Raw genomic sequence first — 24,687 nt, 5'->3', positions numbered from 1 at the left:
GAAGGGCATTAATATTCAATTTGGAAAAGTACTATAACATTCTATTAAGAAAACGTAGTGGTTGAATGCTGATAAAAGTTAAAATCGAAAGTTGGGTAAAAGAGGAATGAGGAGGTGTAGGAAGGAGTGTGTGGTGGTGGAGGGAGTAACTCTCTTAGGTTGAATATTTCAACATGTCAACCCATTTTGGTTTGACCCGTCAATTTGACGGGCCAAAAAGCAAGCTAGCTCAAGCCGGTCTGTTGACCCTTTTATTAAATTAAACATTAAAATAAAAAGTAATTCAAAAAATTAACTTTTTTATACTATATTTTTCAAAAGTATAAATATATAATAGTATTATAATTTAAATCATTTGCACTTACAAATAACTTTAAATTATTAATTTAACATGTAACTCCAATAATTATTTTAATTTATCTAACTAAAATATTAACTCATCAATTAGAAGTTTAAAAAATAATTTATATGATTAAATATGCTTTTAATATATAAACTTTTATAAAAAAAATTACGAAAAAAATTGAAAACAAACTAAATTTTTGGTTTAATACCTATTTTGGTCCCTATTTTTGTAACTTCTGTTTAAAGTGGTCATCGACTTTTTTTTTTACATTCAAAGTGGTCCTAATTTTTGTTCAATTTAGTCTTTTTTTTTTCCTGATGGTGTCTAAAATGCTAACGGCACAATGTCCATGTAAGCCTTAGTGAATGACGTGACCCATTTTTTCTGACGTGGCTGTCCATGGTCTCTTTCCACCTCATCATCTTCAATCTCTCATAACCATATCACCATGGTTTCCTTCCACCGTCGTTAGGGATTCACCATCCTTGCACCTTCCATCTTCGTCAACCATCACATAGCAACACTGAGCCACTACAAGCCACCATTCTTCGAAATCGTAACGTGCAGCAGAAATCGCAACCTGCAGCAGAAAGCCCCAAATCGGAAAAGAAACCAAAACCACAAAATCAAGAGCACCTAAAATTGTGAATCACATCCCGAACCTACAATCCCAAATTGCAATGCCAGTTTTCACCACGACAAATCTCCTTTTCCAAACGCAACGAAACCTAACTGCATTTACTATGCAGAATGTCATTTGTCATCTTCTCCAAACCAAAAAATCCCAAATCGCGAGTTCAACGCTTTTTGGTGTCACTAGATAATACCACCAAAAAATCACGTCTCATCCACGCACCTACAACGTAGAACCACCATGAACCACCGAAAAACAGCAACAACCTACAAATCAAAAACTCAAATCAGAAAACCCTAATTGCTTCATTGTCATGGGCAACCACGTCATTCACTAAGACTTACGTGAACACTGTGTCGTTAACAATTTAAACGTCACTAAGAAAAAATGATTAGATTAAACAAAAATTACAAAAAAAGATACCACTCTAAATACCGAAAAAAGTTGAAGATTATTTTAAACAAAAGTTACAAATATAGGAACCAAAATAGGTATTTTATATATATATATATATATATATATATATATATATATATTAAAATATATATACATGTTATTATATTAAATTATATAGGATAAAAAAAATCTTCAAGTAATTAAATTTTTTTAACAATATAAACTTACTAATAAAACAATGGTTACAACAATTATAAAATAAATATTTATTTATTATGTGCATAAGAATAATATTGATACTATTACTAAAACAATAATAAAGATGGAATAATAGTTAGGTTTTATAATATCTATAATATAATAAAGATGGAATAATAGTTAGGTTTTATAATATCTATAATATGTTTACGAATTACAGTATGTAATATTCCATTCATAATGTTCTGAATCATCATTTTTAAACGTGAAAATAAAAATAAATTAAACAACTCGTAAATAAAAATTCATATCCTTTAAACGTCTTTTAATGAAAACTCAAAACAATTGTTTACAACTAAAAGGAAACATTAAATCGTTAACTCATACTACATTGGGTGTTTGGACCCAAAAAATTTCTCATTTGTTGTATAGAAGCGCTTAAAACTTAGAAGGTTGTCACTTTTTCAACCACTAAAGCAGAGTACATTGTCACAACAGAAGCAGTAAATTAAGCCTTAAGGTACAAGGTTTAGCTGAGAGCTCAAGATGCAAGACCAATTTGTCACCTTCTCCTATGACAACTACAATGTTATACAATTAACCATGAACCAAGTTTATCATCAAATAATGAAGCACATTGACATCAAGTTGCATTTTGTAAGAGAAGATATTTCTAAAGAATTTATTAAGGTGATAAAAGTCTCCACAGTTCATAATCCCTCCCTCTGATATGATTATGAAGATTCTAATAAGTGATAAATTCTTTCATTGCTTCGATTTGATCTAATTGATTGCTTCGATTTGATCTAATTGATTAGTGATAAAGCCTATAATAACTAAGTGGCAAGTAGCTATTCTCGCTCAGAAGATTTGTGTTTATGGAGATTTCTTGAGATTATTTCAATAAAAGCTTCTTAAAGCTCCTAGGTACTCTAATGGTTCCATACCATCTAACTCCTTTAGACCATTCAGTAGCAAATGCGTATATTCTAATATCAATGTGGTTCAAATGAATGCTCTCTTGATTTCTACTAAGACTAGTATTGTTTAGAGAAGTCGTCTAACCAATGTGTTAGCTCAGTAGTAGTAGGAAACATTATTCAGATGTCTTCTCCGCTAATTTAGACGTGTTTTATGGAAGTTAATTATGGTAGTTATTATTTTGTATAAATATAATCTTGTGTCAACAATTATTGTTAAATGAGAGTTATTTTTTGTAAGATCCTAGAAAATTTTAATTTAGTAGAATAACAAAAATGATGAGTTAAGTTTAATGTTGATAAGTACGAGAAATTACATTTTTTTTTTCAAATTATAAAATGATTTATCATAATCTATCTAATTGTAGACGATAATAACAAGATACCTGCTACGAAGAAAATAGTAAGTGCAAAAACACAATGACGTTATCGACTTAAAGTGGTTGCTGAATCAGTTCAAACTATAAAGAAACCTTGTCAATATCAGGTTGAATGGAAAATCTTTCCGCTATCAAAGGTAGAATGTGGAATGTACATTTAATATTATTCACAATGAGTCCATTTTAATATTATTTGACAATTCACTAAGCAAAATTAGTTTGACATATAATATACTTTTAAAAATATAAGTAAATATTGGTTATAAATATATTTAATTAGAAATAGATCATTTATCTAAAATTTACTATATATTATAATTAAAATAATATTAAAATACTTTAAATTTTTAAAATTCAATATATACAAAATAAATACTAAAAGAAATAACTATGAAAACTAACTTTTAGAATAACTCAATTTTTATTTTAACTAATTCAAAAACAACTAATTTGTCGAATGTGTGCACATGCATATACTTGTGTAATTTCTTAAAATAATGAGGATGCGAATAATATATAAAATAAGAAACGTATGTATTGTGTTTTAATCAAGTAGAGTGTAGATGTAGCACTAGGTAGTCATTGTGAGTATCCTTCTGGAAAATTTATGCTTTGTAGTAACATCAATGGAAGAATATCTATAATATATATTGTTTCTTTCAATAATTTTAGCCTTTGAAACTGACAATTCATTATTTAGACCAAGTAAGAAGTGAGTTATGAGTTTTGTATAAGCTGTTGAATTTACCAATCAAGGCAGCCAATGGTGAAGAAACTTTTACTTCTTTGACTGACTGATGAGGCGTGTTTTGACATTGACAAATTCCAAACACATTCCAACTTTCTCCATTCCATTCTCCCCGATGTGTCTCTGTATTTGATGCAGTTTTTCAAGTGATTAAAACTGGAAACAATGGAAAAGGTGATTAGGACGAAGTTCTAATACAAATCAAAACAAGAAGTCAGCATATTTTAGAAATATTTTATACAGGATCACCCAAGAACTCTGATAAAATGACCATTCATTAATTTACCAATGGTTACTGAGATAGAAATTTAGCACATCCTAGAGAGCAAGTCAAAAATTTAAGTGGCTTCAAAGCCAAAGAAAGAAAACAATGTAATGAAACCTTTATAATTATTCCTTGCTATTTTAAAGAGATAACCTTTTATTGTTTAGCTACCTTCTATGTCCCCTCCTTTTCCATCAATTTTGTTTCCTAATTGGCAGTTAAACTTTTCATTGTGAATACATTGAAGCAGAAGTCTTAACCATTCTAGCATTTGTAAATTTGTGTAGTTGTTTTCCATAGTGGGACTTTGAACTACGAATCAAGCTATTGATCGGGACTGAAATAGCATCCCGCATCAAGCAATCTTTAAGGAACATGAGACCCAAAGTGTACTCACCTAGTCACCTCTAGAGCTTCTTCACAATGTTGTTAACACATCATATGTCAAGTAGAATAAGTAGAGTACTTCCCTGCCCAACCTCCTTAACTACATTTCATGCAATAACCATGAGAAAACAACAAAGGGAATAACACAAATTCCACACATCTCTTTGTTTGTAAGCAATTTTCAAAGTCACAATTCCCCTATCTGCCTTCACTAAAAAGTTCGTGAGGAAATATCTTAAATTTGATTGAACTCAAAAAGAAGATAAAACGCCAAAAAAAAAAATTGAAAGCATACTACAGGACTACAGTAAGAAAAATACCTACCACTGAAAAAATCAGGTTTTCTCAGTATCATCTGTTATTCGAAATAACTCTCTAACATATTCACAGTCACTAATATGTTCTACCATAAGTCTCTACACGTACAGCTACCATTCACAAATCTATGGTATCTGTTGACATCCCTCACAATAATTTCCCTTTCCAAAACTCTTGTCATATACTTAAAAGCCTCATGGCAATCCTTACAAATCCTCAAATTCTTCACAATCCTTAACGGCTTCCCGGGTAGTGCAGATCCACACAAAACCCCAAACGCAACAGCCAACTTCTCACTGTGATACCAAAGAGCCTCTTTTCTCTTTTCCTCCTGAACATTATGCAACACCTCATCCCAAACAGGAACATACCCCAATTTTTCAATATCCCCCATAAGCTCTGACAACTTCTGATAAATTTCCTTGGACCTCTTATGCTTCCAATCCGCCGCCACAAACACATGAACTTCTCCCTGCACTTCAATCCAACTACTCCCTATTTTTTTGTTCACCCTCCTATCCTTTATCATCTTCCTCATTTCTCCAACATCATCCCACCTCCCCACACTCGATAACACGTTAGAAACAACAACATAAGCAAAAGGATCATGCGGCTCTAGCTCTAATACCCTCTTTGCCATATACCAAGCTCTGTCGGCCTCACCAAGATACGCACAAGCCGATAGCAGAGCTCGCCAAACTGCAGCATCCGGCTCAAACGGCATATTCAATACAACCCTCTCAGCACGATCAAATTCTCCCGTACGCGCCATTGCACCCACCATACATGTACAATGCTCCAAACTCGGCTTCAAACTATAATTCACAATCATCCTCGTAAACCATTGATCAATCTGCCGAAACATCCCAGCATTACACAAAGCAGTTAGGATCGCCAAAAAGCTATACTCATCAGGCACAAGTCTACAACCTTCCATAGACTCGAACAGTTCAAAAGCAGATTTATAATCCCCTTGCTGCGCATAAGCAGCCATCATTGCATTCCACGCCACAATACGCATATGAGACAAACTATCCTCAAAAACCCTCCTCGCATCGTTAACAACACCTGCTTTACCATACCCATTAACGAGAGCACTACCCACCACCACACTGGTATCAAACCCCGCAACAATTACGTGTGCATGCATCATTTTACACTGCTCCAAAGAAGCTAGCTGACCCGCAGCGCGTAAACCCCCGGAAACGCTGTAAACAGTGGACGCAAAACCCCGACGTGCCATGTCTGAAAAAGCGGATAAAGCGTCCAGAGAGCGGGAATTCTGGGCGAGAGCAACGACCAAGGCGGAAAAACAGACATTATCCGGGTGGGGAATATCGTCGAACACTTTGCGGGCATTGAAAGGCATGCGAAACTTAGCGTAGAGTGAGAGGAGGGAGGAGGCGGTGAAGGGATGGCGGTCGAGGGCGAGTTTAAGGGCAAGGGAGTGGAGCGAGAGGGCGAAGGAGAGGGCGGAGACGGCGGCACAGGATTCGAAGAGGGAAGTGAGGATGTAGTGGTTGGGGAGAGTGGGGTAGCGGAGCATGGCGAGGAAGTGGCGGAGGGAGAAGAGAGTGTTGGAGTGGCCGGAGATGAGGGCGCTCCATGAGACGACGTTGGGAGGAATAGGGAGATGATGGAAGAGGGAACTGGCATAGGAAGAGAGGTTTGATTTGAAATAGCTGGTTATGAGTTTGTTCCACACTGCGCGGTCTTTGGTCTCCGATCTTATGGCCCGAGCGTGCATCGCACGTGGATCCATCCTTCCTTCTCCTTCTCCTCACACCACACCATTACTCACTCTCTCTTTCATCTGCATTTCTCACAACACTTTCAACTTCAACCACCATTGCTTCAAACTCAGGTTTAAACACTTGTAACCTCAAAAAAAAAAAAACACCCACTATCCTTCGCCTTTGAACCATTGAAATATATTTCATACATTTTTCATATAAAAAAAAAGAAAAACATAACGGTGCAATTGCATCTATGGCGAAAACTGAATGATATGTACAGTTTTGCAATATGTGACACGTTTGATATATTTTAAGGTGTCAATTTTAAAAATAAATTTGAATGACATGGAAAAAGTTTAACTGAGGGTTAAATAAAATTACAATTACGTTAGAATCTATTCACGATTTGGGGTTCAAGAATCTGGTGAAAGTGATCTTCAATTTGGGTTCATGGTTTGTTAAAGGTGCAATTGGAAGAATCCCGCCTGCCAGCAACCCGTTTCAGCATTCATAATCTCTCTTTCTTCATTCGTTTTTCAATTCAACCACAACAAAAGAGAGAAGGAAACCTACCGCACTTACCTCCATCTTCTTTGCATGAGGCCACTACAATACCACCTTCACCCACGGCTACACTTTTCTCACCTCGCCTTTACGTCGGAGCTAGACGTGATCGTCGGTGTTGTTGCAACTTTTCCAAGGCGCGTTGATGGCCAGGAGCACCACCAACGTTACCACCAGCCCTTTTTCTCAATTATTGTTCAACCTTCTTCATCCTCTTTGAATGGGTTTTTTCTGGTTGTGGGGGTTTGAGGTGAAGAAGAATACAACAATAGGGTGATAGTTGCCGAAATGTTGGAAGAGAGATGGGGTTTGTGATTGTTTGTGAATTGCAAATTGGCAATTAGGGTTTCTGATTTTGCACAAGATTTTGTGAATTGAGATTCTGATTTTGAAAATTGCAATTGGAGCTTCTGATTTTACACATGATTTTGCACAAACCCTAACCCTTTTCTTTTACCTAATAACTTTAACTTTTTAACATTTCCACAACCTTGCCAACTCAATTCACCTCACCTCAATTCGATCTAGAGTTTATTTATCATTCCGTTGCACATTTCACTCTCGGAGGAAGCTTGAGGAGTTTGAATAGCATTCGCACAGCTCTAGTAAGTCTTCTCCTCAGGCGTCTTCCATCAACCGTTGCGCGACCATCTTCTTCACCGTCAATGATGTCGCAACTTCTGTAGAGACCACTCAAACGCAAGCCTCTCCGCCGTCGCGCCATCACCACACGAGTTTCCTTGTCGCGACCATCCAAGTTCGTTCATTACCACCTCATAACCGAACAACCGAACAGAAAACCCAGAATCAAGAAAGCCTAATGAAGATTGGGCGAAATTGCAATCAAGCGTCATCGTGAAGGTTCCAATCGCGCATCATTGGACCTTCATCTCCTCCATTCGCATAACCTGCAAAGAGGAAAACCAAGAAACCAGAAGCAGCAACTCAATTGGAGAAGAATCGCAAGATCCATCTCGTGAGTTCCATCTTCTTTGCACCGCCACCATGCGCCGCCAGCAGAACCACCATGAGCCAAAGCCTTCACGTCTCAGACCACCACTGCTCAACTACAAATCATCAAAACACAATGCCTCACGAGCCATGGCGTCTCTCGCATAGCACAATACGTTCTCTCTTTCGCAGCGGCGTAGGAGCTCATTTACCCCAATCTACTAAAACCCTAATTTTGGGTGGAGACATGTGGCAGTCCATTGGACAAAATACCTTGAGTTAAAGCTGGTCAAGTTTGTTTGAGTATGGTTAAATCTAGTCAAACTGAGGCCTCTTGTGAAATTTTGTAAGGAAATGAGGGTCTAAAGCGCAAATAGAGGAAATTTTAGGATTTATGTGTAATTTTGGAAAATTCAGAAGGGCTCAAAGAGAAAATTCAGTTGTTAAATTAATTCAAATATTTATCAAATATTCTTAAAAACTAATTAAATCTGATGAATATTTGAAAGATATAAGATATAAGATAAAGATTTTATCAACATAATACTCAGAGTCCAAGCCCAATTAAGCCCTATATAAAGAGACCCAAGGAGTCAGAAATCATAACTCATTCATTCACTCAGACTCCTCCAGTAGAAGCATTCATTCACCACTCCTCTCACTTTTATTTCACCACATGTTTCACTCCATTCATGGAGGGCTAAGCTTCTAGGGCTATTCCACTCTAATTTCATTATGGATTCTGAGGCTAAGTTGAATTAATGAATTTGTTTCTTTTGATTATTGATTTGAGTTATTCTTCTTCTATGTCTTTCATCTCTCAATCATATTAAAAGCAATCACTTTTGCATCATAAGGTGTTTGAATCTACAGGCATATTAATCATATGAGTTCAAGGGTTTCTAGGTTTGATTGAGAATGTACTTTGATTAATTTTAGGAACTTTCATATGATTAAACGGGTTTTTGCTATCAATTGAGAATGTACTTTGATTGGTGGTAATAATTTCAACTATAATTAATTAAGAATTTACTTTGATTAATTAGCTTTTAATTTGGTTAGGAGATTTAAGAATAGACATGATTAAACACAATAGAATTTGATTGAGAATGTACTTTGGTTGAATTAATTGTGAATAATCTAGAAAGTCTTGCATTTGATTGAGAATCTACTTTGGTTAACTGTGTGATCGCGCTAAAATTAATTAAGAATGTACTTTAATTAATTTGAAACTTGAACAATAATCAATTGAACAATGATCTAGGGATAACCGATGATGAATCTATCTTGGAAAAATAGTGGAATTAGCCTATTTCATCATAATTGTTTCTAAGTTTCCTATTTGTTCTTGAAACATTCTTCAAACATTAACTTCATTAACATAGTTTCTCACTTTTATTCTTGAGCATCACCATAGATACACCACCATCATGATTATCCTAATCATGAATCACACCATAAGCATCACCAAACCATGAACTCCATCATGACAAGACTTAGTTACATTCATGTACCTTACCTCACCGACTATAGCCACTCCTACAGTCACATCTATAGATTCCCCATACAGATACACTCGAGCCATCATTCTTTTGGCTTCGAACCTGTTCTCCTATCACATAAGGCTGAACATTTATCCCCCTCACTAAAGAAGATTCATCACTCGAATACCATTCTCTTTTATACAATTATTTGCCAAAGAGAATGTCACTCTCTTTTCAACAAGCAATGCCAAAGAGAGTTACCCCGTTTTAAATAACCAATGCCAAAGGGAATATCCCACCCTTTTCAACAACCAATGCCAAAGGGATTCACCACTATCTTTTCAATAACCAATGTCAAAGAGAACACCTATCCGTAGATAGAACCAACATTTAATAGGTACAACAAGTAAACTAATCTCCCATGCATCATGATCATTATCCACACACACTCTTGTGCATTCCATCTTCCACTCATGCTTCAATCTCAACCACAAGTCAATCTTCACCCTAAACAGAACCTTTAAACTCATTCTCTAATTCTCATCACGTTCTATAACTTCTCCAAAATAGAGTTGTTGATGCTGCAAGGCTGTGTTCTCCAACGGTCCAAATATCAGCCCGATCCAACGGTGAACGACTTTACAAAACTAAAAACGCTAGTGCAGATTTTATGAAATTCCCCAAAACAGAGCTTCTGATGCAAGGCTATTTTCTCCCAAACTAGATCTTCGATTGACGATCCGAACAGTAAAAATGAAGAACCATATGTTTTGAACTCACTGTCAGAAAATCAGCCCTATCCAATAGTGAACGACTTCACAACGAGGAAAACACCAGTGCAGGTTTTATGTTATGCGGGAATGACTTCTTTTCTTTCTTTCTCTCTCACTTGGCTTTTCCCTCTCTTCAAATGACTCTAATGTGTCCTACTAATCTGACCTACCTCCACTAAAACAAAGTGAGACAAAATGATCAACATTATTTGACCTATTCTCCACATAAGGAATTCCAATAACCCAACACTTAACAACATATATTTGCATGGAAACCCCCAAGCATCATAACTTACTTCTCCCTTAGCATCAAACCCTCTGTTGGGATAACCCAACAAGCCATACATACATTCATAGAAAAAACCCAACACAAATATTTCATAAACCCTATCCCCATGCATACACAAACCCTTACCCAACAATAATCACAGATAATCATAACAATATTCATATACATGCATCAACACAAAGATTATTAATCAAGATAATCAAGAACACATATGAGATACAACAACAAGCAAACAAAGGTAAGTTTCCCTATACCTTGGCCAATACTAAGGCTTTATCTACAATCCCGAAACTCCATCAATCTTCCTTTGCACTAAGAGTTTATGTTGCTTTCTCTTTTCTTCTCCCAAAACGCCAATCTCCTCTCTTTCTCTGTTTTCTAGGGTGTCTAAACACACCAAAAACTACCTCTCTCTATACGTTATTATTTATAAATAACCCAACTTTATCTCTAATATTTCTCACTTATAATAATATATTTTATTCTAATTATAATGAGTCTATCAATAATGTATTATTATCGTTATTAGTATTATTAGCTAATAATAATATCTAATTACATCTAATAATATCTTAAGATATCTTTTAACTAGAAATATCTCAAAATATCTTTTATATCATCTAACAATACCTAATGATGATTTTCTCTAATAATAATATTTCTTTTAATCTTTAAACCCACCAAGATTATATCTCCTATTTTTATTTAACTAATTGTTAAAATAACAACAATTAAATTTTCTAAAATATTCACATAATATCTTTTTATTTATTTTCCATATTATTTAAGTTGCATGTTTTTCCTTTCTACACCCCCTTATTTTAATTTATTCCACCTAATTATAAAAGATAAAAGACCATTTTACCCTTAGGCAAAAATATAAATAAACACTAGTGTAGAAAGAGCTTTAGACGTCTGTTATTTTGGGCTTTTAACGTCTGATCTATGTTCGACGTCTGTATGGGTGACGTTAATGAGGCATCCGATCCATACAGGTCAGACGTCTATATAGACGTTTGACATTACAGATCAGACGTCCAAAGCGTCGCCGTATTTGATTGGATCTTTTTCCGCTTGAGGCCTCTCGGGTTGCTCTTGGCTCATGGTGATTCGAGTTTACAACTTTATATTTTAGTTGAAGAGAATGTATTGTACGTTGTTTTTTGTATTGGATGGTTTTAAAAACGTAGTGGAGAGAATTAGAGGAGCGCAAAACCCAAGAAATCGCCGCCCAAGAACGTCGCCCAAGGACACAAGCAAAATTGCACCAAAACCCAACGAAAACGCATTTTAATCGGTTCAAATGAAAGATAATGCATCAAAGAGTGATGTAATCGGAGTAAAATTAATTTAAAAATGGTACAAAAGTGATAAAACGAACCTAAAATGCGTAACCCGTAGAGAGAAACGCGAGGAAGATGATGAACATTAAGTGAGCGTAACTGCTGCCTCGCGTTCGCGGTGTTTTAATGCAGCCATATAGAGTCGGTTCCCCCCACATCAAACGTCTATATGGCTTTAGACGTCTGTTCCCGTCAAAACAGACGCCTATATGATTGTTTTATTTACGGAAAATACCACTGGTCATTTTTTACGTTGGATATTCGAGTGTTGAACGTCTAAAGGGTGATGTTAAAGGTCTTTTCTGTACGAATGAAAATAAAATAAATAACATAACAATTATGTTCTAACAAAGATGTACACATAAGAACACTAATTATCAACAAAAACACCAAAGTCTCAAGACTACCTTATTTCTAAGACCCCTATTTTTCTGGATCTTACACTTTTGAATTACATTTGAGTTGTATGTTACTTTTTTTTAATCGCCTTTGGAGTTTAACATCACTTTAGAGTGAAATTTATTTAGAGTTGAATTACAAAAAAAAATTATTATTTTTTTGTTGGATTTAAAAAAATATTGTAATTAAGTGAGTCAGCCAACCCGTTTAACCCATTTGGGACGAGTCGGGTTCATTATTTTCGACTTGCTAAAAAGTGAGTCAGGTTGGGTGGGTTCACTAAGTGGTCAACCTATGATAAATTGGACTTGATCGGGTCGAGTGACCCATTTTGACAACACTAAAAAAATAATAAAATTTTATTTAACCATATATATCTTCTTTTCAACCATATTAAAATAAAGATATATGATTTAGAGAATAATGTGTACATATACTAAAATTTCCTTTAAAAATTGACCTTTAAACAAAGTTACTTATTGATGATATCAAGGTCATCTAATTTTTTATTCATTTGTCACATATAAGAATTTATTAAGTCATCTTATAAGAATAAGAAGTTATTTTACACATATGAAATATTTACTAGTAAGAATTCCTTTTACTACAAGACAATTTAATATTAATTTACTAAGTCACAATTTATAAGCTTAATTTATAAGCTTTGAAAGAATAAATGAATATGTAAGTGTATATAAGACATTTTTTTCATTGTCTTTTTGTTGTTTATTGGTTAATTATATTATTTCATATTGTTAACAAACTTCTATTTATAAGTGCAAAAAAGATTAATTGTGACTCATTGTTTCTAGGTTGTCTTTTTAGCCAAAATATTTCATCGTAAATGGCTTTTTTTATGTTTTAATTTATATTTCTTTATTAAGGGTTAAGGAAAATACCAAACTTTAATTGAATTGCTATGTTTTTGTACTAACCGTACTAAAATGAACATATATTGCTAAAAGGATAGGTTGTTTGTCTTAGGATCTGTTTTGGAAATTCTGATATTACTATTTAAAGGTAGATGATTTTTGTATGCTCATCAAATACTACTTTTTAGTTGTTTGCTCAAATAAGAATTGTTTAGTTCTTCAAATCTCTATCACTTCATCATAGATAATCTAATATTTAATTTGCACTAAAGGAAAACAAAAGCGGTTATTTTCATCTATACGCAATGGTTCCTAAACTGAGACATATACAGGCAAGGTAAAAAGTCTACCACTTTTTACCTCGGTTTAGAACTGAGGAAAAAGAGATAGAATTTTGCCTTGGTTCATAGTTAACTGAAGCAGTAGAGTTTTTCCTTTTTTTATTTTTTTTTGACAGATTTTTCGCCTTGGTTCCTATTGAACCGAGACAATATGTTAGACGTTATTGCCTCGATTGGGACCTGAACCGAGGCAATAAACTGTTTTTTAATTTTTTTTTTGCCAGGCTTTCTACCTCGGTTGTGACCACAACCAATGCATATTCCCCTATTTTTTTAAGAACAGGTCTGTTTTAGCAACATTCTCAACTGCATAAACAGACTTATATATTAAAGTTTACATAATTGTCTAGAACAACCCATAACAATTCAGAAGCATATCTTTTCAATAAAAATTAAACTAAAACATAAATCAATTCAAAGTAACCATAAATGAACTTCTTAGAAGCATAAATCAATTCAATGTAATCATAAATCAACTTAGAAGCATAAATCAATTCAATGTAATCATAAATCAACTTAGAAGCATAAATCAATTCAATGTAATCATAAATCAACTTAGAATCATAAATCAATCTAATGTACAAAGTTAACCTAATCATAAATATGCTAAGGTAGAACTTACTATATACTAACATCTACATACTATTATAGAGTTCAATTACATATTTTGCAAGTGTTTTCCTTATGGATTTAAGGGACTTGTTTGGAATTGAAGTAGTAGAATTGAATCTCTGCATAAGACACAATTAGTGTATATGAATTCTAAATTATAGAGAAAAAAATTCAGTAAAACTAAATATTACCATTTCTCATCCACTTGTAACATGGGCACGAATAGTGGTCATCATCCAATACATCATGTAGTAATCACACTCATATGACCCACTTTGTCTATTACACTACAATATATCATCATAATTATAAAATGTTAAGGAACATCACTAGAATGGTACAAAATGTAACAAATTATGGACTAAAAGACCAAACCTTAAGGAAAAATGGTATCGCGGTAGAGGGAGCGCAAAGACAATGGTGTGGAGGCAGCACGCCGGCGAAAATGCGGAGGGAGCGTAGCGGCAATGGCATGGAGGTAGCACACTCACTGGCGACAGTGCGGAGGGAGCGCGACGGCGAGACAGCAACACAGTTGCGCGAGAAGAAGGCACGCGACAAAGGCACCGTGAGGTACTGTGAGGTTGAATCTTGCGTGAGAATAACGGCGGAGTGGTGGCGACGGAGCGACAACGACGCGGCGGCAACAGTTTGGAGGGCGGTTGGAGAACAATGAGAGCAAGGGTAACTTGGAGGGAGTTTAAGCGAGAAGAAGAACAACAGTGCACAAGGGTAACTTCTGTGAATATATTAAGCTATACTGCCTCAATTATCAGCTTAACTAATGCCTAAAGTACTAGAAAATAATTAAAAATGAAAAATATAATGGAAATTTTGAAATTATTTTGACCTTATATGCCTCGGTTGGTGGTAAAACCGATGCCAAAAGCTCAAATAGACTCGGTTCCCAGAAAACCGATGTAGTAGGGTAAATTAGAGCTTCCCAGCAATTGGAATGTCAACGCCCTTTCTGTCTTAGTTCTCTGAACAACCGAGACAATATCCCTGCCATTCCACTGAAGTTTCTGACTTGCAGAGGGACAAAGGGTATGTGTTAGAGTTTACGCCTCGGTTCTGCAAATAACCAAGGCAGTATGTGATTTTCAGAAAGTATGTCAGACTATATCAATGATAGCAGGGTGAATTGGCATTGTTTTATGCTTTAGTTTTTCACTAAACCGAAGTAGTAAAACTCTCACGCTTCGGTTCCTTATAAACCGAGGTATATAATAATGCGATAACTACGAAAATGTCACTGCATTTTGATATGCTTCAATTTTGTAAAAATCGAAACGTATATAACGCATTAAAAACCTTTTTTTCTACTAGTGCTAGTCTCTCAAACATACCTGTAAAAGCCTTTTTTTTCTACTAGTGCTAGTCTCTCAAACATACCTGTATAAATGATGTGTTTTTTTAATACATGTAACAAAATAATTACCTATTAAAAGTTAGTAGTTTGAAATATATTTAATATTATGATTTTTTATATTTTCTATCTAATTATTTTTCATTTTCTATTATTTTGAAATAAAATAACCAAAAAATTCTATATTAAAATTTTCATTAATGATATTTAGTTCCATTAAATTAATCATATTAAAAACTTTCTTAGCTTTTGAATGACTGTTTTTTAAACTAAATAATTTATCTGAATAGTTTCATCTTTAAGTGACAATTTTTTTAAAATTTAACCTTTTAAGATTTTACTGTTTTGTTTTAAATTAATTATTTTTTAAAACTAAAATATTCATTTTTAATAAAAAAATATCTATAAAATAAATAAAAAATTTATTATAATTTTTTTTATATTCATTTTTTTAATTATAATAATAACAGTTTTATTATTTTTTGGTTTTGTAAAAAAAGACACACATTAGCATAACATATATGTTTTCATTAGATATAGATAATCAAAATAAGAGATTAAAATTAAAAACAATTATAGAAACTCAAATTACTTATTTTTATACAATATTTTAAAATTTATGACAGAAAACTAAACTAGGAATTTTATAAAATATAAAAGTCCAATCGCAATATAAAGGGTCAACTTTGGCAATTTAATTTAATTGGTCAATAATTCTATTTTGAAAAGATCGCGGCTTCCAAACAAATAAAAGAAAAGAAAGAAAAGAAAAGAACATAATTATATAAAAAATAAACTTAAAAATTATTACCATTTGTGATTTATTCATTGTAAGTTTCCCACATAGTTCTCTCTCTTGTCGACGAGATTACTGTGGTGGTCGTGCTCGCTGTCTATTCCATTCCTGGTTATCTGGAACGCAAAACAGCCGCAATTGCAGCCAACTTTGTATTCTGATATTTATCTTAAGGTAACGAACCTCGATCCCCTGATCTAATCATGGAATGAGATCTCTCTTCCTCATGATTCTTGTTGTTTTGGACCATTGTTTTTTATTTTTTAATTAATTTTGTTAAGAAGTTTGATGCTTTGGTTGATGAGTCTGTTCTCTCGTTATTGTTGTTAGATTTGATATCACATGGTTCTTGGGTTGAAATAAATGGGTTGCTTGGGGGTGTTTGTTACGATGCCTTTTGTTCAGACTATTTTATGCGAGGCTCTTGGCCTTCTGTGGTGTATTTTCGCATCCTTAATTTCTACTATAAATGTTTTAGGTTTCAAAGCCATTTCTAAATTGTCTTTTTTTTTTTCTTGATTCCTTTGTGTATCTTTTTCTCTTGTGCTCCTTTTGGACTTTTTATTACTAAAGACAAGTTTCTTTCATGCAGTGTAATCTTTTACATTTTAGAAGAATTAGTATGCATTTATTACTATAAATTGTTTATTTTTGGATCCATTATCAGTGCACTGTTTGAGGATGTATGTAAAAAAAAATGTTAATAGGGAATGCAGATGATGGCACTGCATGCAAATAGTCAATGCTTTTTGCGTTTCTTGAGCATGTTAACAGCAATTTCAAATATTTTTAGTGATGATTCTTTTTAGCTATTTGTCTTGATTCTGATTGAACCAGAAAGGAAAATTTGTTTGTGCAGCTGAGGAAGAGATGAATTGGATTCAGCGCAAGATCTACCTTTACAATGTGACTTTCGGTCTCTACATGTTGGATTGGTGGGAGCGTTGTACTTTCAGTATCCTTTATTACACAATCTTTTAAATGGATTTCAACTCTTTCATGTGTCTTTGCTTGTTGTTCTCTTGAAATGCAAGAATTTTGAGCATTTTTAGATATCTATATGGGGGTTTCTTTGAAGTATGCAACTAGGATTCATCAATTGTTGGAAACTTGTGTTCCACGTACTTCTAATGTAGTGAAAGCAATAGTGGTTTACATGTACTTTGGTTAGAAAGACAACTGAAACTATATTAGAATTATGACCAAGAGATGAAGGGACTCCTTGAATTCATATGCTGTTATCTCTGCTGTGGCACTTCTTGTTGGATTTCCTAAGCTTTTTGCAGATATTTTGGTGATTGTATTAATGTGTTTTGTCGTTCGATATGTTACTCAGTTCTTCAAGAGGTAGTGAATCTCTTCCCTTCTCATCAATCATCTTAATTAGTAACATAAATTGCATCTGTCCATTTCTTAACATGCAGGTAGTTTAGTGGAATATGATGATATATATAACAATTTTCTTAAAAAGCAAAAACGCTTATATAACCCATATCTTCTTGCTTCGCTAATTTCCTTCATTTTGTCACTATCAACCATACTATAGGCTTTATGTTAAATTTTGCACAAAGCGTAGATGTATGTATAACACCTTTACAAATTTCTACAATGATCAGATGATAATCATTGTTCAAAAACTCAGAGTTGGTACCTTTCCTCCAATTTCCTTCACTGTGATAGATGTAAATTAGAGATCCAAGCCAAGGCACAATAAGTAAATCCCTTTCATGTGAAGATTATATGTTTATTATAATCCAATTGATGTAATTCCTTTCTAGTGGTATGCAGCAATGTACCCTTCAAAAGACCCCTTTATATCTTATCATCCAATCTATTCCTATTTCCAATTCTGAATATGCAAGTAAATGTCGAATTATATATTCTTTCTGTACAATACTTCCACTCACGTCTACTAATTTATAATATAATGCTGAAGATCTTCCACTAATCTATTGCTCAAGGAAAGCAACATGTAGTGCAATTTTAGCCATTAGGAACTTTTGGTAGTTTCTTCAATGGCAGGGTTTTTAGACCAGCATGAAAATCCAACCTTATTCTTTATAGCTTCTCAATTGCTATGGAATATCTGTGCATGTTGTAATTGATATTACTGTGTCAAATTGGTCTTTTCTCCTCATCTAAACTTTTATATTTTTTAATCTCAGGTATGTGTGGTAAGAAACAAAATCCATTCTCACGTGAGGAAGCAAATGTAGATTGTTACTTGGAAGTTTAAATTAGTTGCAGCCGGTGTATTTGGTATGGCTGACTAGGGAATATCTTGATATAGCCTGACTTAGAATTTCTTAAAGCTACTTTTCATGCCAACTATACACCGTCATGAATCTTATTTGAACATTTCTTTACTTATTTTCTTGTATGGATTCCGTTTGATATTCTTTACGTTGTAATAATTATATTATTATTGGGAATGTTAGTTTAGACTTTTAAATGGTGGAAAGTTTGAACTGCTCCGTAATACCATCAAAATGAATAGTGTTAGTGTAATTAAAAATAACATTTTTGACATTTCAAAACATTGAATACAGCTGCTTAAAATTTTGGCCTTTTTTCAGAGTTGAAAAGCACAGTGAGAGGAAAATGGAAGGGAATTGGATTTGGTTTTTTGTTTTACGTTGTTCTCTGCTCCCAGCATTTACAGCATTCTGCTCACGAGCATAACTGAACACGATTCAAGTTGGTCTATTAACTTAACTATGTTTAAGGTTGATTTTGACAGATTTAAGATTTATGCATTTTCTAAGACTGGTTTAATTTATATTCTGATGCCAATGGTCTTCATTTATTGTTACTTTTACTTAAAAGTTATTCATTTGAAATCATGTCATACTTTTAGTCAATAAGAATGTCGGAATTTTTAACTTGTATATTTCAAGGATGCCCAAATTGTACCTGAAATTTAACTCGCGCTGTTAAAAATAATGCATATTTTATCATTATTAAGTGATTGGCTCTGCGGTTTCTCGTACAAACATTCAAATGATGCTTAAAAGTTTCTAACCATCATGCATGCTTGTTCATATGGAAGAGAAGCAATTAAAGCCAATTTCAATGTTTAAACCCTCTTTATAACTCATCAACGGCACTTAAAATTGGGAAGATTGATTGCCCAAATTCTGGTAGTTTTAAAGTTGATACATGTCACTATAATAATAATAACAATATGAAAGGCAACCAATCAATTGTGAATATGTAAGTCCTTCAATTTTTTGTTTGGAGTTTAGGGAGCAATCCTCTTTAGTAGAATTAATGCACGATGTTCATCTTTCAAAATCGTTTACTCATTCTTTAATACAGAATATATTTTAATAAAGTCTGTCGTAAAGTATAAGAAAATCAGATAGTTAATAACATAAAATCTAAGTCATTTTACTTCCTTCACAAGTTAAATAGTAAATACGCTTCGTTTATATCCCCATGGATTACCGATCACAAAAGATACATATAATTTGTAGCAAAAAATAAATCAAATAAAGCACACAAAAATAAAACTTTAATAACTTTTTTATCCATAGTAATTGAATATGGAATTTACAATAACTCATCCTTCGCTCAACTAGCTAAACCAGACCCTTCCAAAAAACATTGTTTACGTAAACAGAAGTTAAATTCGTAACACACCTCTGTTAAAACCAAGGACAACATATTTAGTACCAATCCCCGTTTGCAAAACATTTACTCATAACTGTATAGAGTATCATTGAAAAATTAACTTGGAAAAACAATTAAGAACCGATATTTTGAAGAAAAAGACAGAAAAATGAAAAAAAAAATTTAATTGTTTTAGAAATAATAATTACATACATTTGATCAGACACACATACACACACACCATCGAATGCTTTACAGAGGATTTAGGTAGTGTGATGTCCAACCAACCGAGAATGAATTTTGGGAAATAAAGCATTCACTCCACAAGATAATCTCAAAACTATTGACATTTTATTAAAGAAACATGCAAATTATAAGAAACAAGTACCCATGTTTGGAAAAGCTAAAGACTAGGATGTAAATCTTTACAACTAGGGGTTATATAATCAGCAAGGAGGGTGGTTATGTGGGACATAAAAATCACCACAAAAAAGTATGAGAAAAAAAAGGTACCCACTACTACACTCCATTCTCAGCATAAATAAATACTAAGGACATTCACACCTGGGTCAATGTTGTTGTGCCAGAAGACTCTATCTTGTAAACCTCTAAGTTTGCAGTAGCCACAGAAGACAGGTTATAAATCTCAGGAGATCGAAACTCATCACAGTCTGTGGAGCCATTTTTGGTGAAAAATGCAATAAGAGTATTCATCATCCCACTCACAGCTGACTCGAATTCCTTTTGGCCGTTAGCCGGAGTTGTAGAACTACTAATACTTGGAACTAGATTATGTACAACCGACCCGACAGGAGCCCCCTCCACGTATGATTTACATGCTGTCAGTATGAAATATGCTCGGGTTCGGAAATGCCCTGCAACAAACTCCTCGAAGGGCTGCACCACAAGGAATGTATACATGAGATCAATTATGATTTAGACAGTTTTCAGTCTAAACACACGTCACATTCAGGTGTTTGACTGGGTTCAGGAAAATAACAGAGTAACCTACAAATGACCTATGTCAGCAAAAACAATGAAACAGGTTGGAAAATGACAATTCAGAAACAATCTGCATTTCCCGTTTATCAAGTGCTCCACAAGTCTAACAATAATTTGTAACGAATTACACATTAGCTCTTTCTTTTTACTTGATAATACTTGCAATGGATTTTGGTCAGTGGCAAAAAGATTCTTGATTGGCAGCCGTACTACATATATAATTTTTTTTATTGAAGTATGTTCATAAGAAATCTTTGGAGACTACACAACAGCAAACACCCATTACTTTTCCTGCCCCGGTGGTATCCTCCACATTTTTTCCCTGCCCAGTTGTTTCAATTTTATGTTTTCTCCATGACACCCCAAAACCTAGTTTAGTGCCTTCCTTGCTATCCTAGACAATCTCCCCTATCCAATTTTCTGGTACCACTCTTGTACAAACTATTGAAAACATTAAGCAAAAATGGAAACTACGTAACATTTTTTAATAAATAATGAAAATATAAAATTAAAACAGAAAATATTTCCTCAAAATAAACAGCCCGTAAGATATCAAACTATGAGACAAACGCATACCCAAAGAATACAGTTTACATACCTTTGGAGGTTTACGCAGGGTATACATCATTGTCTTCAAGGAAAAAATAAATGTCTTCTCATTGTACTCCTTAGATCTTCTTTGCCCCTCCGCTCCAGGATATGTTGATATATATCCAGGTTCATTAAAGAAAGGCTTCTCATTTAGAATTAGAGCTTGTATTGAAACCAATACTTGTAGCATGGTTGATTTTTCTGGAATCCAGTTTTCACTATTCTTACCATGCCAAGTTCCCAGAAGACTAAGGCACACTTTTCCACATTCATATAGATTTGGATTTAGTCTTAGGCCACCTGAGTGGTAGTGAACTTTCTGCAGAAGATAATTTGAGTTTTACATTATACAAAGCACAAGACACCTGAAAACATGTTAAACATTGATGATACATACCGGTGGAAATGCCGGATAGTTAGCAGGAAAGAGGCAATCAAAAAAGAAAAGACCATCATGATATGGTGTGCCTTGAGGTCCAATGATGACAACCCTTAGAAGCTCCATCTTTGATTCACTAACTCTCACAAAGATTGTGTCTGAAAATGAAAGCAAATTACCATACAGAATAATTTCAATTTCACCACAATGGTAAAAGGATTGATTGTAAGAAAAGAAGTTAAACGATTATTTACCTTTCTTCAAAAATAGATTTAAAGGATGGCAATTGTTATTAGAAAAACTGGATTGAAAAAATACAATAGGAAGACACCTCAAATAATAAATCTCTAGAGAAAACAGGAGCAAATATCATCTTGCATATTAAGGATAAAGAATATCTTTGCTGATGAGAGAAAGAGATTTTACCAGGCAGATTTTCCTCTAAAATTTTCCATTCCTCCAGGATCTTTTTGGCCCAATTTTTAGGTTTCTGTATCATTTTAGAAAAGCAATTTCTATTCCATCAGTTGATTAAAAGTATGGGAAATAGTGGATAGACAACTAGAGAAATAAAAAGAGAAGTGTATGATTGATAGATGATATTATGTGATAGGAAGAGAGACATAGAGAGAAATAATTACTGTGAATGTGTTTGGAGTTATGAGAAGCTCATGTATCATTAAATCAAAACTCTAAAATTATGTCCTGCATATGCAGCCTATCACCCAAATATATTTCACAATATTTATCACCTGTGACTCTGAAGTTCGCTCCTTATCATAGTGATGTTCAGGAAAAGAATCAACAGTATCAAATTGCTTGAATTGTTGAAACTTCTCCATGACCGTATCATCAATTTCATCCACTTTTCCCTTTGAACTAGATTCTGCACGGGGAAAGGCGACAACCTGCTTGCAATCACTAGAAGAAATGTCCTTCAACCAAGGCAGTGATGCCTCCACCCCAGGAGGTAAATCCACACTGTCAAAATGATCCTGCATACTTGAATAATTGTCTTCATAAATATCGTCATTGTAACTAAAAGCATAATCAGCATCTTCATCTGCATCATCATCATCAATCATATCTGCATCATCATCAATCATATCCTCATCTTCTTGACATGAAATGTCAGAATTGGAACCATTTTGATTGTTTGAATTCAGTGATCCTGAGGTAGAACTCTTGCAGAGATCACCACTCCCAGATGACTCTCCTACACTCATAGAATTTCCATGATTACTGATCAAAGCATCATCCTGCAAATGAGTAAAACAATACTTAAAATTCACATAGAGCAAAAGGTCATTCTAAGCACGTGCGCTCATCATCAAGAAAAAGAGTCAGGATAACTTAATAGTTTTACACTGCCACATATTTCAACCTGTTCATTATACTCTCCCCCCACCCACTCACGCACCTTTTTTCACTCAATAAATGTTTTCTCTTTCAACCTCATCCACGTCAAAATTAACCCATCATAATATAATATGCAAGATAACACAGGATTTGACTTGCACATCAATGCAAAATTAGTAAGTCCAGCAGTAAGCCTCCATGTCATAAGGTTTTTTACTCTGTTGGAAAATTTAAGAACTCTTTATTACTAAACTGTAGGCATGCTTAAGATTAACCTACAGGTATTGATAGGCTATGAACTCAAATCTTATTATAGGGACTCAGAAATTATGAGGTGCTTAAGTCTTACATTGAGTAGTATGGGATGTTCTGTGAACTTAGCGGGTTGGTTTTCCTCCCTTGACAACTAGTTTTAAGGGTGCTTATCAAACTAACTAATTTTAGGGGGGAGACAAACCCTTGTCTATGAATTTAAGATGTACCAACTAGTTGTTCAGAATAGGATCATACCCAAAATGTGCAGGCCTGTATAAGTGGCCTTCAAACAAAAAGACAAGGTTCATGGTTTTCAGAGCAGTAATATAAATATAATACAAAAAACTCAACAGATACTTTCATACTCCCAAATCAAAAGCACTAACAAACAGGTTTTCAAGGTCAGTCTTTAGGCTATTTTCAGAAGTGATAGGCTGATGGTCGAATCCCTAGAAAAGAAGAGGAGGTTTCATGGCATTTTAAGCATTGTTCCAACCCCCACATTAGTTAATTTCGCTGTAAAATTCAATGGCCACGTTTCTATTGTCGGGTTGCACACCAACCACAGATCAACACACCTGATGTGGCATAACGTGAAACGTAAAACCATAAAAATATCAAACCAGGAGAATAAAAGAAGAAAAGAGGGTATAAAAAAACATATTTCATCAGAAAGAACACAAAAAAGGGTGAGTTTATAAAATTCCAACGATCAAGGAAGAAGGTCAAAATCCAAAGGGGAAACACAAGGCGAACAAGATCATAAGCCCATAAAAAAAAACAAACTTTACCCGTGATCAAAGCAAGAATAAACATGACTGATACAAACAATTGCACCAAATTCCAAACAAAAAAAACATGAAAAAAAGAGGAATCTTTTTTAGGAGAATTGTTATGAGATGGTACCTGCTCCGGCTTTCGTTTCTTCATCCCAGAATTCTGGGAGTTTTCGTGAAGATCCATAGAATCAAAGGCTGAACTGAACCCCCACAACACGAGTAGAGAGAGGTACCACCCAAGTGCAAACGAAAAGCCACTCTAACACTCCCAAAAAAGGGCTTATAATAGTACCAACTGCTATAGATATTACACTAGTATGCTTCAATAGAACAAATGTTTGTTTAGGTTAAGAAAAAAAAAACGTTAAAAGGTTAAGAAAAAATAAATGTTTTTTACATACTCAAATTTATTATCAGTTGTTTTCTTAAATACATAAACTATCTGTTTATATTTATCATAAATAATTTAAACTATGATGTAAAATTACTGAAGTTATTCATTACTTGTCTAGAAAGTTATCACCCTTTT

At 34.0% G+C, this 24,687-nt stretch overlaps 3 protein-coding genes across 5 annotated transcripts; 1 reads left to right on the top strand and 2 right to left on the bottom strand.

Annotated features, from left to right (window-relative positions):
* Nucleotides 1-575: 575 nt before the first annotated feature.
* On the bottom strand, nt 576-6,547 carry LOC108319682 (pentatricopeptide repeat-containing protein At3g24000, mitochondrial). Of its 3 annotated transcripts, XM_017550899.2 has the most exons (4): nt 4,659-6,547; nt 4,345-4,434; nt 3,683-3,838; nt 576-1,246 (listed from the first exon to the last, which is right to left on the bottom strand). In XM_017550899.2, exon 1 carries the CDS (start codon nt 6,412-6,414, stop codon nt 4,738-4,740), a length of 1,677 nt encoding a protein of 558 aa, XP_017406388.1. In that variant the 5' UTR covers nt 6,415-6,547; the 3' UTR covers nt 576-1,246; nt 3,683-3,838; nt 4,345-4,434; nt 4,659-4,737. The 3 variants fall into 3 exon arrangements, with proteins under 3 accessions (XP_017406388.1, XP_017406390.1, XP_052727940.1); XM_017550901.2 differs by lacking the exon at nt 576-1,246 and having other exon boundaries at nt 3,450-3,838; XM_052871980.1 differs by lacking the exons at nt 576-1,246; nt 4,345-4,434 and having other exon boundaries at nt 3,450-3,838.
* Nucleotides 6,548-16,193: 9,646 nt separating this feature from the next.
* Nucleotides 16,194-18,633, top strand: LOC108319711 (uncharacterized). Its single transcript, XM_017550935.2, has 4 exons — nt 16,194-16,355; nt 17,041-17,136; nt 17,468-17,528; nt 18,347-18,633. The coding sequence occupies exons 2-4, from the start codon at nt 17,052-17,054 to the stop codon at nt 18,357-18,359; spliced, it is 159 nt and encodes a 52-aa protein (XP_017406424.1). The 5' UTR covers nt 16,194-16,355; nt 17,041-17,051; the 3' UTR covers nt 18,360-18,633.
* A 1,489-nt stretch (nt 18,634-20,122) lies between these two features.
* On the bottom strand, nt 20,123-24,445 carry LOC108319705 (putative ubiquitin-conjugating enzyme E2 38). The gene is made up of 6 exons (XM_017550930.2): nt 24,286-24,445; nt 22,518-23,024; nt 22,192-22,255; nt 21,784-21,923; nt 21,394-21,705; nt 20,123-20,690 (listed from the first exon to the last, which is right to left on the bottom strand). The coding sequence occupies exons 1-6, from the start codon at nt 24,340-24,342 to the stop codon at nt 20,352-20,354; spliced, it is 1,419 nt and encodes a 472-aa protein (XP_017406419.1). The 5' UTR covers nt 24,343-24,445; the 3' UTR covers nt 20,123-20,351.
* Between the last annotated feature and the right edge of the window lie 242 nt (nt 24,446-24,687).

This window comes from Vigna angularis, chromosome 1 (genome assembly GCF_016808095.1).
Source record: "Vigna angularis cultivar LongXiaoDou No.4 chromosome 1, ASM1680809v1, whole genome shotgun sequence".
NCBI classification, from domain to species: domain Eukaryota; kingdom Viridiplantae; phylum Streptophyta; class Magnoliopsida; order Fabales; family Fabaceae; genus Vigna; species Vigna angularis.
This window is presented reverse-complemented; position numbering and strand designations above follow the sequence as displayed.

What these genes read in the sequence shown, in the direction of transcription:
- LOC108319682 (XM_017550899.2), bottom strand. Translation starts at nt 6,414, where the DNA reads ATGGATCCACGTGCGATGCACGCTCGGGCCATAAGATCGGAGACCAAA.
- LOC108319711 (XM_017550935.2), top strand. Translation starts at nt 17,052, where the DNA reads ATGAATTGGATTCAGCGCAAGATCTACCTTTACAATGTGACTTTCGGT. An exon ending in GTGGGAGCGTTGTACTTTCA is followed by an intron (nt 17,137 to 17,467) that starts GTATCCTTTATT and finishes AGCTTTTTGCAG; the next exon opens with ATATTTTGGTGATTGTATTA.
- LOC108319705 (XM_017550930.2), bottom strand. Translation starts at nt 24,342, where the DNA reads ATGGATCTTCACGAAAACTCCCAGAATTCTGGGATGAAGAAACGAAAG. An exon ending in AGAAACGAAAGCCGGAGCAG is followed by an intron (nt 23,025 to 24,285) that starts GTACCATCTCAT and finishes ACTCATTTGCAG; the next exon opens with GATGATGCTTTGATCAGTAA. An exon ending in CCCTGCGTAAACCTCCAAAG is followed by an intron (nt 20,691 to 21,393) that starts GTATGTAAACTG and finishes CTTGTGGTGCAG; the next exon opens with CCCTTCGAGGAGTTTGTTGC.